A 13,828-nucleotide genomic window follows, 5' to 3' on the forward strand; every position below is an offset into this window, starting at 1 on the left:
GTGGTAAAGCACTGACAACAGCATGAATTAATAAATTAAGTATTAAAACATCTGTGCATCTCTAAGTATATTTGTATGATTTACAATACATCTGTAGAATCTGCCCAATGAGTTACCAAAATCAAGCAAAACACCACAGAGTTAACCAAATGTTTTTTAATGATTTCATAATTATTTCTGTTGAATCTTACCTCTCATCACAACACTCACTCATAGTCAGCCCCCCTTTAAGGTTAACAAAAACATAAGGGGTAAATTTCATGGAAAAATATGGACAATTAAAATAATAAGCTGACTTCCAGTTATCAAGTAAAATATTTAAAATAGGTCAAAACCAGGTACTCTTTCCAGAATCAGCCCTCTGCTGTATCATCAAGTCATTTATGAACCTCTGACAGTGCCACGTCAACAAGGCAGGCCTTAAACTTTGGTCATCAGTCATTCCTCATCACTCGTCGGAGCCCTTCCTAAAAAGTCCCAGGTTCAAACCTGTAGGGACACATGTTTAAAATTGACCTCTAGTTCTGAAAAATAGTTTAGATGTAGTTTAGATGATGCATTTCAAGCAGAATGGGATGAAATTTCATTAATGCGTCTTCTAAACCATCCAGAGTACAGGCAGGTGATCTTCCACACATGGCATACTTCTCAGCCTGTCATTTGTGCAATTTTTTGGGTGCTTTTACTATTTACCATGTAAAAAAGCCCCTTGAAGTGTGTCAAAGTCTTTGTGTTAGTGCATGCATATGGGCAAATCTTTGGGTTCTATTGAGCCCACAGCCAGAGACTGGCCATTCATGTTTACCACTTGGACGATGGTGGTGGGCACATTTACTACTACATCACCACATCATCCATCATTTTGGTTCCATTCACACTTTTAGGATCCCTCCATCCCATCATGCTCTCTGCTCTCTCGCAATCAAGAGAGCAAAGGAGGAGTTTCATCAAGTGTGTAATGTCTCCGTGTGGCTTTGTCGTGACTGGGGTTTTATTCCAGCTTCTTTCAACTCATTTCAATCGGAGGCACTGCTGCTGTAGCAGCTGGAGGTGGAGGGAATAGGAGGTGCCAGAGGTGTGCTGCTGCCCAGGGCTCTTCGAATGTGAGGCATTAGGAAGGGGTCACTGGCCAACTGCAGCACATCCACACGATCCTCCTTGTGATAAGCCAGGCAACGTCGAATGAAAGCCTATGATGGTAAAGAGGAAAAAAAAGAAAAGCTGACTCCTTGTTTCTGAACCTACTTCCAGTGTTTTCTTTCTTAGGCTACTTGCTGTTCTGTCTGTTTTTCCACATTTGTTAGATTTCGCTTTAATTTTATGCCTTGCTCATTACAAACAGTGATGGTCCCTTCCAAAGGCTATCAATGTAAACAGCCTTTGGCAAACTGCATGCTTAAAGACCCAATAAAATGGACTATTCTGGAAAACAGTAATGCAATAATGGTGATCTAGTCCTGGCCCTTCTATCAAATCAAGCAGCCTCTTGAAATATCCCACCTGTCAAAAATCAAAAGGGTTTGAGCAGGAATTTAAATCACATTCAAGAGTAAAAATGTAATTTCCTTTACAACTCAGTAAGAAACTAATTAAGTGATACTATATATATACTATATAAATATATAGGTAAATGTAAAAAGTTTGATGGGAACAGTGCAGTGAGTTGATAGCTGTTTAAGAGTAATGGGTACCGCACCTTTGCTTCTGTGGTGACCACAGGTTTGGGGGGAAACTGCACCTCAGTGGCTTTTAGTATGGTGTTTTCTTGGAGGATATCCTGCTGCGACTGGTTGTGACCAAACGGCTGGAAAAAGACCAACAGGGAGACGGTTAGCAGACAGTTCACCTTTATTTTAATCACACCAATTAAAGAGAAACATCTCCCAACAAAATCCCTGCTAGAGAAGGCAGGTTGGTGGTTACCTTGCGTCCATATAAGCTCTGGTAGAAGATGACCCCTACTGACCAAACATCCACCTTATTGGATATTTTTGGGGGCTCCTTGCCCACCACGAAGCATTCAGGAGGGAGGTACCTGTAAACCACACAATGACAACATGAGACTGAACTAGGTTTTCCTCTGCATGTTCTCTCAGCACTGTGCCCTTTGCACGACTTTCTGAATGAAGAAGGGGATGTGGATTCAGTTAGCAACATTTCCCTCAAAAGACTGTGCCACTTCCACCCACTTGGGAAGCTATACTGGTTGCTTGGTTACTACACGCAGCGAAATGTGTGTATGTACCAGTAGGTCCCTGCTCCTTGTGAGGTCAGCTCCATGCCATCTGCAGAGTTGTAGCTGTCATCATCCATGATCTTGGACAGGCCAAAGTCTGTGATCTTAATCTCTCCGCAAGCTGTGCCGTTCACCAGCAGGATGTTTCCTATGAACACACCATTAACACTCAATCAAAATGAGCTGTCACAAACATGTGAGTGTTACATATACACACAGATGAACATATTTATTTGAATCAAAATCTACATCACATTCTTGTGGTGTTAACTTTCTTGACAGATCACTGGAGGAAATTGTACAAAAGTCAATTTTAACTGATTGTTTTTCACTATTGTCTGAAGGATGGAGAAAATGACAAGCTAAAACTCCACGAGTCTACCAGGCTTGAGGTCGTAGTGGATGATGGGTGGCCGAATCTGGTTGAGGTACTTGAGGGCGTTGACAATCTGCATGACAATAGAGCGGCCCTCCTTCTCGGTCATCAGCTTATTTTGCTTCAAGTAGAAGTCCAGATCGTTGCCTTCACAGTACTCCAACACTGTGCAGAACCTGTGAGAGATAACACAACAGATGGACTATTTGGTAAGATGTCAATATAGATCACCCCCGTACATCCACACACATCTAGAGAGGTTTTAATGTGCTATGTAAGCTGCAGTGTCAGTAGAGGGATAGGAGGAATATGAATAGGGAGAAAAACAGGAAACAAAAACACTTCTAAAATGTTTATTTATGTTTATGAATGTAGAGTCACTTACGAGTCCGTGTCGAGCGAGAAATAGTCGTAGAGTTTGACTATTCTAGGATGGTCGAGTTCTTTGTGGATTCTGTACTCTCTGCAGGCGTGTCTGAAAAGACAAGTGAATTCATAATTCAGGGTGAACTTTCAGTTACTTTTAAAATACATCACACAAGAACAGTCAAAGACAGTCTTAAGCTTTAAGTTCCACAGTGTAAAATGTATTTACAGATCAAAAAATGTCCAACAATGCAAAGAAAGAGAACAGACAGCAGTGAACAGACATTCATACTCACTTGTGGTAGTTTTCCTTCTTCTCTTCCCTCCAGTTCTTGTTGAGTTGATGGATTTTAATGGCCACATACCTTTGCTCTGTCAAATCAAAAGCCTGGAAAAGGAACATTGCACATCAACATGAGCAAGTTGGAGAAGCCTACTATAACCGGAGAGTTACACCTAACTGTGTACAGTAATTGTTTACTGAATAAACAAGTCTCACTACAATACCACCGTGACGCCTGAAGATACCTTGCTTTATGTTATTCAAAAAGACCCAGCTTATATACCAGTACTTGTAAAAAATGTAAGCCAACTCAATATTACATGCTTACCTTGAATACTTCACTAAAGCCTCCTCTTCCAAGCAAATGTAACAGCAGATATCTGTCGTTCAGCGTGGGGTGGTCTTTAAATCTACAAGTTGAGACAACATGTTTCAATCACTTGACTTTTTAAAAAAGTTTGATGAGGTCAAAAGGCACACTACAGGAGTGTAAGGCATGTTAAGCAGAGATGATACGTACTGTGAATTGTCCTCGTTATGGATTCTCTTTAGCTCCCGAATGTGCAGGTTTCTTACTCGCTCCAAATGCTCCAGCTCTGCCTGGATCTCTGCCTCTTCCTGCATACAAACACACAAATCTGTTATCTACCTCATTCTTTGGTAGACAGGGGTCTCAAAAACAATGGAAGGAAAAGCTGCCATAAGTGTTGAGATGGTACCTTTTTTAAATGACCAATTCGAAGTTTGAAAATCTCTTCTTGCTCATGATATTCTGCCAGTGACAACCTGTGTGGGATAAAGTAGCAAACAGTCAGCTTGAGAGACGAAAAAGGCATCCTCCGCCTACAGCAGCCAGCCAGGACCCCATAAAACCTGCAGCACTGCCTTCTAGACCAGAACACAATGTTATATTCAAGCCACACCACAACAATTAATTCCTGCTTTAGTGTGAACTTTGGGCTGGTCCATGTAATACATCTACTGTGTACTGTAATTGACCTATTGTTTGTTATCTTACGTTTCATTCTCCTGGCCGTTGCTCCTGCTCTTTCGTTTGTTCTGTTCCAGGCTGGGTGGGGGTGTCTGGGCCATGGAGGGAGGTTTCCTCTTCCCCAGCAGCTTCCTCTGCCTCTCGATATCCTCCCGCTGTGAGTTGATTCTCTCTTGCTGCCTGGAACATGTAAGAACAATCTAGTGTGAACATTCTTGTATGTAGAATAGACAAAATGTAAACATATGTTTGTGTATTCGCTTGCTGACTTGATGAGGTTCTGGAAGGCGTAGCCATCTGTCCACTGCTCAGTGAAGGAGGCTCCGTGGCGTACAGTAGTGAAATGACCCAGACGGAGACGGTCCTGCATGCTCTTGTCCCTGCAGGCCAGCTTCTCCTGCTTTGACTACAGAAAAAGATGAGCGCATCAAAAATTCTGCAAGCACATTCAAAAGCAACTCAGCCTGGACATTGTAAAGAACTGAACATTGCTTCACCATAATCACCATTAAGTAGTTATAAAACAAGAATGAGTGCTCAGATTTATAATTTGTAATTGAGCAACAATGCTTCAGGTTTTGACATTGTAGGTTTAAAAAAAGGTAAGGTAAGCTACGCTGTTTCCCTCAAGCACACATACCGTACTTGTGTAAATGCATATGTACACCCACCTTCTCAATTAGCAGCTTCTTGCTCATGGTCACACACTTGTTAAGCCGTTCCTTGTAGCGCTCCAGCATCTTCTGCTGCTCGTCTATCTGCCGCCTCAAGTCACAGTTAGCCTGCCAGAACATACATCATCACTCTGACATCTAATTCTTATTACAACAAGGATTTGAGGCGTTTCTGCATTTACAGTGACAAGATGCAAAAACTATCCAGCGTGCCAGTTCGGTTTTCTGACATTTTCACAAAATGTCATTTCTGCAACAATGGCATTTGAAAGTTAACAAGCACATTATTCATGATAAGCTGCAACCAGACTGATGCAGGTTAATTGCTGGGGTTGTTGTGACAAGTGGCAGCGTATTTGACAAGATTGTGAAGTAATTATTCAGGACATTTATGAATAAGGCTGCTATATGAATTTATATTTAGACAGCCACTTGACTGTGTGTAACATTGACTATTGTCAGTCAACTACAATATCAATTTGTTGCAGATATTGACAGATCTACAAAAGCTCGGTGTGGTCCAAACTAAGTTCAACTTGTCACACTTTTCAGACACATTAAAATATTTTCTCATCTTACCCTCAGCAGGTCATCTATCCTCCCCTCTTTCTGCTCCAGGTCTGAGTTTTTGTCCTTCTCCAGTGCTGTCAGTTTCAGCAGTGTCAGTTCTGACTGAAGGCAAAGACAACAACAAGCCGAAAGTAAAGATCTTGTTCCACTGAAAGGATGCAAACACCCTTTGGGGCAGCAAGGAGCAAAACACGGTTTAAATTTATCAAAATCAGACGATGGTGTCTTGGATATTAGACATGTATTCAAAACATTGACCTTTAACCAGACTAATTAAAATGATTTGCAAGGATAGCTGGATGTGTGTTGAAAGTATAGTGTCAGATGAACTGCAGCGTGGGTGCAGGGTCTTTCATAGTTTGACCTTTAATTCTAGCATCCATATCTTGTCCAACTTGTGTCATTTTATTAAATGGCAGAACAAGGTGTGAAGCTGCGTCATCCCTACAAGTTTTGTCAAACAAAACAAACTGATGGTGTGTGTGCAATGCAACTTTCTCTAAAGAAGATGCAGTTTGTAAAACGAAACACTTCTTGTAATAAGTAAATGTCAAAAGCTGAGCCAGATGCAAAGCGTGCTCCAATTCCAAAACAAACTGAAGTCAAACTAGCGTGCTTCTACGATGTCATTGAGAATACAGTAGGAAAGTCAGGAAAGTTATTATTGAGTGGAGATCCAGGTCAGTCTCTCAGTTACCTGGATGGCTTTGTGTGAGCAGAAGTGTGTGGGGACTGTCTTAACAGAGCTGCAAGATGAAGAGTCTGTGTGGGCTGAGCCTGTGGACGAAGGACTGCCGTGCTGAAACTGCATTCCAGAGAGACAGGAAGAGACAAAGGTAGAAAAAACACAAGGGTAAACTATAAGAATTATGTAATACAGACAGCATAAGGAGATTATTAAGTAGCTGAAAAGATAAAAAATGAGAACAAATGAACAAATACTCTTAAGGGAAAAAAAATTATAATTGTGTATCCACAAAAATATGTATAGGATTATATCCTAAATTGACCATACGAATAAATAGGTAATTCTTTTGCTGTGTTTATTCTCAAAAGGTATTTTTCAATATCTAATGTTAATAAAACAAACTGTATACAGAATGACAACAAATCATATTACACTGCTTTATGCAGTAATTATAAAGTGCTGTAAAATTTCTCCTTTTTAGTGAACATATGTCATTGACAGCAGGCTAACAGGAACAGTCTTCTTGAAATAATTTCACTATAAAGGTCTTTCATAAATCAAATTCAAATCTGCTGTTTCTCATGAGAATTCTGGAAAAATACTGTACATAGAACTGATAGACCTCTTAACAAAAACACCTTACTACAACATCTACGTCAGCAACAACAACACCAATACATCTTTCTTTCTGGCAACAAAATGTGGGAGTATTGGGGAACAAAATGTGTGACATGTCTGACTCAAGGGCAGTGGCTAAAAAATGTCAGGCCATCCTGCAATAAAATGTGATGTATACAAAAACAAATACAGTACATGCGAGCACAGATTCCTGTCTTATTACTTTGTAATAGGAACAGGAAAATTCTGTTTACCTTGGATCATCACAACAAAAGATGAATTCATTACTGCTGTGATAACGTTCCTCAGTTGTAAAATCCTGTCTCATAGTATTAACTGCTGTTTAGACAGTGTTTTGCTGTCTGATAAGGATTCAAGCATTTTTTATTTAAACACGGTGCTAGGTGCACAATAACAATTGAAACAATAAGTATGTTTGGGGGACAATTTGAACCAGACATTGAGTTTTGAAATACAGAAGTTTTAATAGATCAAATATTAGAGTCTGGCTAATCCTGTAGTCAATGGTATTGCTCAACAACCCTGTAAATGTCCCACAGATTTTGTATAGAATTTTTGTGCTATGAGACACAAGAAGTCACTTTTTGCAGCTTCAATATAGAAGTGTTTACATGCCATTTAGTTGGTAGTAAACAAGGCTTTTTCATCGCGATGGAGAAAAGATGTTATCTTAACATAAGATGAATGAAAATGGTAGGTGACAAGATTCTTATTTATAAGCTTCACTATTTGAGAGATATAATGACTTTGTCATTGTCAACCACCTCAGATTTAAAAGTGCAGGCACCAATTTTACATAATTATTTCCTCCTGTACTGCTCCCTGCCTTACAGGCCAGCTCATTGTGTTAAACATAAAAACAAAACAACTTCTAAAATATGACATCACCAGCACTGAAAATATGAACATTAGCTTCAGTTTCTCTTGCCAATGCTCAGCATTTGTCCTACATTTGACCTTTCCAGTTAATACATATCACACACACTCAGCTTTTTTGACATAAGTACAACTAACCCACACTGTCAGACTTTCTCTCCTTTGTGCTTTAGTCAAACTAAACATTTCATTAACTAAATCTTAAAAACTAACTAACTAACTACGTAAAGGACAGTTTTGTTACTTCCATTGGCAAAAGTGGTCCAGATAAACTAAACACTTGACAACCCTGTCCAATTTAGAAGATATTGGTGCTTAGAGAAAAGAGACAAAGAACCACATAACCAACAGATGAATTTGACAATGGCTAAAGATCAAACCCTGGTCAACCAACAGTAAACAGAGAGCCAGAGGAGAGAGCTATGGAGATGGAAGCTGGTGCTCACCAGAGGATTAGACAGTGAGTGCTGTGGAGAGGAGCGCACCAGCATGGGGATACCCCGGGCAGGACTGGTGCCAGAGCCACTGCTACCAGCAAACTGGCCACAGGGCAGTTAACAGAGTGTGGAAACAAGACAGAGAGAAAGAAGACAGAGTTGTTATTAAGAAAGAGTTTGATGAGGGACCATACCAGCACAGTGGGAACGTGAGGGTGAGACATCACACTAAAGCTAGAGAGTGACTTGAAACAATGCACAGCACAGTGACTAGAATGCAAAATGTATTCAAAAGGACTAAGACATATGATGTCAATTTAGTTTGTACTCACCTCAAAATAATCACTTATTTTGTGTCCTCTTCCTTTACCTACAAAAAAACAGGACAGGTATAAGAAGTAAGAAAATGTAATCATTTGATTTTACACTACGTTCATGAGCATAAACATTTAGTAGAGCATAAGAATAGCAAACCACAAGGAGCCATTTAATAGGAACTAATCCAAATTTGCAACCATGAAACGGAAGCACGAGGAACCTGAGCATTTCTAAATATAAGGAGATTTTTCTGTTTCAGTAAGCAGGTTGGACTTACCCTGGCTATTGCTGTCATAGATGTCTCCTTTTCTCTTCCTGCTTCTCTGGTCATTGGCCTTCTTCTCTGGTGTCTGACATGGGTAGAAAAGTAGCACAGCTTAGATTTTAATTTTTAATTTAATTCATTAAATTTATTCCATTAACCACATTAAGATAACAGCGAAAAAATGTAACTGACAAAATGAAACCTTGCGCCTTTAAACTACATACATATAATTGCATTCGCAGATCAAAGACATTTCTGACCATAATTTAATAAGATTAACAGCAGTTTCTTTTTTATGTTCAGTATTTAGTGAACTATAAAAATCATGACAAATCATGCCAAGCTATTTTTTTTTTTTTTAAACCATTCACAAGGTGGCATGTTGGCTCATTGCTCTGCACTGTCAACTCACAGCAAGAAGGTCATAGGTTCAAAACTCAGTCATGATTCTTTTTGTGAGGAGTTTGCATGTTTGTCCCCAGCATAAACTGACACTGCCCCAGGTTTTAATGCAGGAAGTGCACACATGGTCAAAAGACCTGACTGTGAGGGCACATTATTTGTCATTTTGATTGATTCTTTACTGCAACCAACCTCCAGTTCCTTGTCACTCAGTGATCCCGCACTACACAGAGACTGGTTGGATGATTCGCTGTTGGCTGAACTCTGCAAAACAGAACAGACAACAATAGACCTGATTGATTAATCATGTGCTACTTCTGCAAGTTTAACAGTTTCTAGAAAAAAAAAAAAAAAGCCACATCCTCCTCTGTTCTGTTACAGTCTGGAAGGTGTACTGTGGACGGTGCAGATTTTTTGACACATGAACATTTTTTCCACTCCTTGTATCTTATTTCTCTAGGAATTTAAACACATGCATCCAGCAGTTGTAGCTCTAAAATTCCTACCACTAAGCTAAGCTAGCACAATACAATGGGCATTATAATATACAATTCCCTGTTCGTCTTAAAATCTTCAATTCACATCCAGTTGGTAGAATCAGTTGGCATCCTGCATTCATGACCAGCTGCACAACCTGATGAGACTAAGAAGAAACAGCAGGCTAATTGGTGCAGGAGGCTAATGCTTTTAAGGCCTACCGGCTTTCTGTCGCTCAAGGTCACACATGCAGCCAAGAAATTCTCTAATTTTTCCACTTAAGATGTAAATTATACATACTCATTGCAATGTCTTGAATGGTACCTTAATATAACATTTTCTGTAGTCAACATACTCACAGGCTTAAATCATTCACACTAATACCACAGCAAGCAGGCCTCACAATTCATTTCAGAGCACACTACAGGCCGGAGCATGAATGATAGTGATTGCTTTCTCAGGGGTTGCCATTTTCTCAAATGCACACCCACACACAGTAATAACCAGTTCAACGGCAGGGTTGCAGTACAGCACGCAGCCTATGCTCTGAGCTTCAGCTGTGGTGCCATTTCAGTGTCACTAGTCTCCACTCAAACAAAGAGCTGCTGGCCAGCTCCCATGTCAGCTAAAACAGAGCTTGTCTTGTTTTAGCTTTAGCTCAGGAAGACAGGATCATTCCATTGAGGGAAACTCCAGAACGCAGAGCATCAGTAAATACTGGAAACAGAGAAGACGTCCTAGCCTTTTTATACTGAAGAACTAACATAAGAGAGCTGACCAACTGTTCATGTTTGCATCACACAAACAACAGTGGAGTTGTGGGACGTTTGCCTACAGAAAAACTGGGAGCAGTCCTTTTGTATCACTAAACTTATTTCAGTATACATATATATATATATACACATATATATATATATAAAATGAAAAATTTAGTTTTCGAAACAAAATTTCTCAACAAAAAAAACAAAAAAACATTCAACTGAACTCTCATTGCATCGTATGTGAAGTGTAACATCTGCACAAACAATCTGTACTTATGACAGCTGATCATTTTGAGAAAGAAAACAACTTTCATGCTATTAAGAGATGCTAACCTTGGCCACACCAACTCCTGTGAAGCGAGCCTCAAGCAGTTCCTGCCTGCGTGGGTCCAGGCTTATAGCCTGGCTATGAAGTCCTTCCATCATGCCTAGAAAAAGAGACACAAACAGTGAATGAAATGGTAACTTATGTGGACTAGTTTGGTTGAGTTATGGCCACACAATTGATGACTGAAGGGATAGCACATTGGCCCCAATCAGGAAGAATGTTTTACAAATATGGTGCATGTAAAACATTCTTCCTGATTGGGGCATATGACGTAAACCAGGATTTAAATCCTGACTGAGTTGCATCTCGGATGTTGGAAACCCCCACCCCACACCTTTCCGATGTCAGATAAGGGATATCTATGTCAACCGTTACTGCCCTTTACAGGGAAACCAATTTCGACTAAACATCACAACTTGATTCGGTCAAAGAAAGCTAACAGGAATACAGTTTTAAAAATCCTTCACAGAAAAATTCCCCTGCCCTGCGTCTTGAAATAACAACAAAGATGGACCCCCAGCAGAATTTTGTAACTTATGTTTATAGTAGTAGTTTTATGGTTGACCAACTGAACCAGTAGAACAAAAGTATTAAGGATACTGAACCTTGAAATAAGGGGAATAAAAAAAGATTTTGTCTGATTGTAGGCCATTAATGTTTAGTGAAGTTCATAATTTCATCAACTCCTTCACGTTCAGATGCTGAACTAATTTTTATTATAATACAAATTTAACCAAAAGCACCAAAAAATAATCTCTATTAAGTTCTTCCCTCCATATAAATGGTTATCATAACCATGTTAAATGTCAGGGTATGACTTCCTTCTGCCATCAGGACCTCCTACCTCAGAGGGTGTCCATTACTTTGTGATGGATTCATATATAGGCACATACGCAACTATTCATGATGATGACAGTTTCAAAAGCAAAAAATAATCAACCCGAATAACAATAAGCATCACAGTTTCCCCAGGTTATGTTCAATTATCTATTTCATTTTGTTCAATAAGCTTAACAACTTGTCTATCTAAACAATACCGGGCAGGAAACGATACCTAGCTTGAAAGGATATGTAGCTTCATCTCAACTTTCGTGACAAAGCCATAAACTCAACTTTATCTAAGTAAACCAGTGTTTCAGCTAAACTGACTTCATTACAGCTGGTGGAACAAAAGTCACGGAATTTTTATTGACTGACAAGATGTTGACAAATGCCAAACTTGGCTAACGCTAATTAGCTAGTTAACAACAAATGCTGACATGCTAATCAACCGTTGACATACTCTGTCGAGTTATTATTTATCAATTAAGAGCAGGTTTTATCTTTGTTAATAGCAGCTACGATTATATTGGTTATTAAATAACAACTAAGGCTGCGTGGTAGGTTACCTAAACCAGCTAGCGTTAAGTTATATAGCGAGCAAGCTAACGTTTACGTTAGCTGTAACAAGTCTCACCTGGAGAACCTTCAGCAGTTTTCACAGTCACTCACGGTCCTAGAAAGGATGTTGTCCGTCCATCCGCTGACAGCAAACTCATTAACAACTCCCACTCCCATTCACCTCAATTAAAGTTGTTCGAATTGAATTATCCATTTACAATTATTTCGAATTCAGGGAAGACATTTGTTAGCTTAGCCAATGCTAGCTAAGGAGTGCAGTGTGGCTGGCTCCTACTGGTGTCATCCGGACAGTAGGCCCTGATCCTCGGGGTTTCCTCGTCCGTCTTGGTGCCCCTGCAAGGGGCAGACTTGGAGCTGTCAATGCTCTGAAGCCTCTTGACAAGTGCTGTCACATTTCTGCCTCACTCGGTCTGTCTTTAGTCATTATCGAGCGATGTAACGTTTACACCGGGAGGAGAAGTTCAGCCACCTTGTTAGAGTCCATTATTTAATTGATTATTAAAAGATAATAACCCCCTGCAGCAAGGCCGCACAGGGCTCCACGGAGAGCTTTATGTGATGCTTCCCATGCGCCAGTTTAACAGATAATGTAAACTCCTCAGGTCAGAACCAACTGAAAACAGACAGGAAAGGCTGGGTTACCATCAACTGCTGGGGCCCTAGACTTCTAGAGGCCCCAAAGAGCCACAGTTTCTGGGTACCATTTGTTTTGCTAATTTGACATATTCCAAATGTTTGAGAATTTGCACCACTGAAATACAATTTTATTTGGACCCTGCATTATGACATAATTTTGTGGACCTGTTTGTAGGGCCTCAAGATTATGTAATTGTTTCTATCTATCTCTCTATCTATCTATCTATCTATCTATCTATCACCTGTCCCACCAAGAAGAGTTTTGTAAGTCAGTTCACTTGGACTGTACCGTTAAGCAGTAATACAGAATACAAAACTCATGATATAATGCATGAATTAATGTTGTGTAGTATCATGAATTCATGTTGCTCACTATGAAGAAATGAAGTCACTATGAGTTTATGTGATCAGTTCATGCTTAATGAATATCAGTTAAAGATTATTAACTTAGGCCTACAGTATGGCCATACATCAGTTTATGTAAATATATTCAGTGAATTATTTTTAGTTAAACAACATGATAAAACTTTACTGTTACAGGTGAGGCTCAAACTCTTCACCCTACTCTGCTGGTTACTATCTTATGAGTGCTGCACACTGACCAGTTGGACCACTGGAGCCTGATGAGTTGCCATGTCCAGCACTGAACAAGTAATATAATTTTTTTTTTACAAAAATACTAGATAAGAATTGTTTACAACACAGAGAGCGTAAAAACCAACATAAGCTTGACTTGAGGCACAAAGACCTCTCCAAAATCAGAAAACACCTTTTCGTGTATGTTAAGTTTGCTTCACAATTTTGAATTTTTTGAAACTTCCATTAAAATGGAACTTTTAATTTCAGAGTCTGAATGGGTTAGATCACATCAGTGTTTCTGCAAATGTTGTCTTTGTTGCCCACAATTGTTTATGTGTAGTATTTTCCTTTGCGTTAGTTAAATGCATAAAGCCCTCACATAGCAGCATAAATGATAAGAGCATCTCCAAATTAAAAGGGGTGTTGTGTGCTTTTTTGCCTGGCACAGCACCGATAACTCCATAAATTACTTAGTGACTGTGCAGGGCTTTATGTCTGCAACTCCTAGGCTTAAACCACATTCAC

General features: G+C 39.6%; 1 protein-coding gene across 2 annotated transcripts; it reads right to left on the minus strand.

Annotated features, from left to right (window-relative positions):
- Window positions 1–15: 15 nt before the first annotated feature.
- On the minus strand, window positions 16–12,651 carry LOC111219707 (serine/threonine-protein kinase tousled-like 2). Of its 2 annotated transcripts, XM_022742435.1 has the most exons (21): window positions 12,144–12,651; window positions 10,693–10,787; window positions 9,314–9,385; window positions 8,732–8,804; window positions 8,469–8,506; window positions 8,146–8,238; window positions 6,194–6,301; window positions 5,506–5,598; window positions 4,924–5,034; window positions 4,522–4,658; window positions 4,280–4,432; window positions 3,981–4,047; window positions 3,782–3,879; window positions 3,590–3,671; window positions 3,275–3,366; window positions 2,998–3,087; window positions 2,619–2,788; window positions 2,246–2,384; window positions 1,924–2,035; window positions 1,697–1,804; window positions 16–1,190 (listed from the first exon to the last, which is right to left on the minus strand). In XM_022742435.1, exons 2-21 carry the CDS (start codon window positions 10,783–10,785, stop codon window positions 1,017–1,019), a joined length of 2,103 nt encoding a protein of 700 aa, XP_022598156.1. In that variant the 5' UTR covers window positions 10,786–10,787; window positions 12,144–12,651; the 3' UTR covers window positions 16–1,016. The 2 variants fall into 2 exon arrangements, with proteins under 2 accessions (XP_022598156.1, XP_022598157.1); XM_022742436.1 differs by lacking the exon at window positions 8,146–8,238.
- Between the last annotated feature and the right edge of the window lie 1,177 nt (window positions 12,652–13,828).

Source organism: Seriola dumerili, unplaced genomic scaffold (genome assembly GCF_002260705.1).
Source record: "Seriola dumerili isolate Sdu_G_001 unplaced genomic scaffold, Sdu_1.0 BDQW01000068.1, whole genome shotgun sequence".
NCBI classification, from domain to species: Eukaryota; Metazoa; Chordata; class Actinopteri; order Carangiformes; family Carangidae; genus Seriola; species Seriola dumerili.

What these genes read in the sequence shown, in the direction of transcription:
- LOC111219707 (XM_022742435.1), bottom strand. Translation starts at nt 10,785, where the DNA reads ATGATGGAAGGACTTCATAGCCAGGCTATAAGCCTGGACCCACGCAGG. An exon ending in CATAACGAGGACAATTCACA is followed by an intron (nt 3,672 to 3,781) that starts GTACGTATCATC and finishes CTCAACTTGTAG; the next exon opens with ATTTAAAGACCACCCCACGC. An exon ending in TGGTCACCACAGAAGCAAAG is followed by an intron (nt 1,191 to 1,696) that starts GTGCGGTACCCA and finishes TTACCATCATAG; the next exon opens with GCTTTCATTCGACGTTGCCT.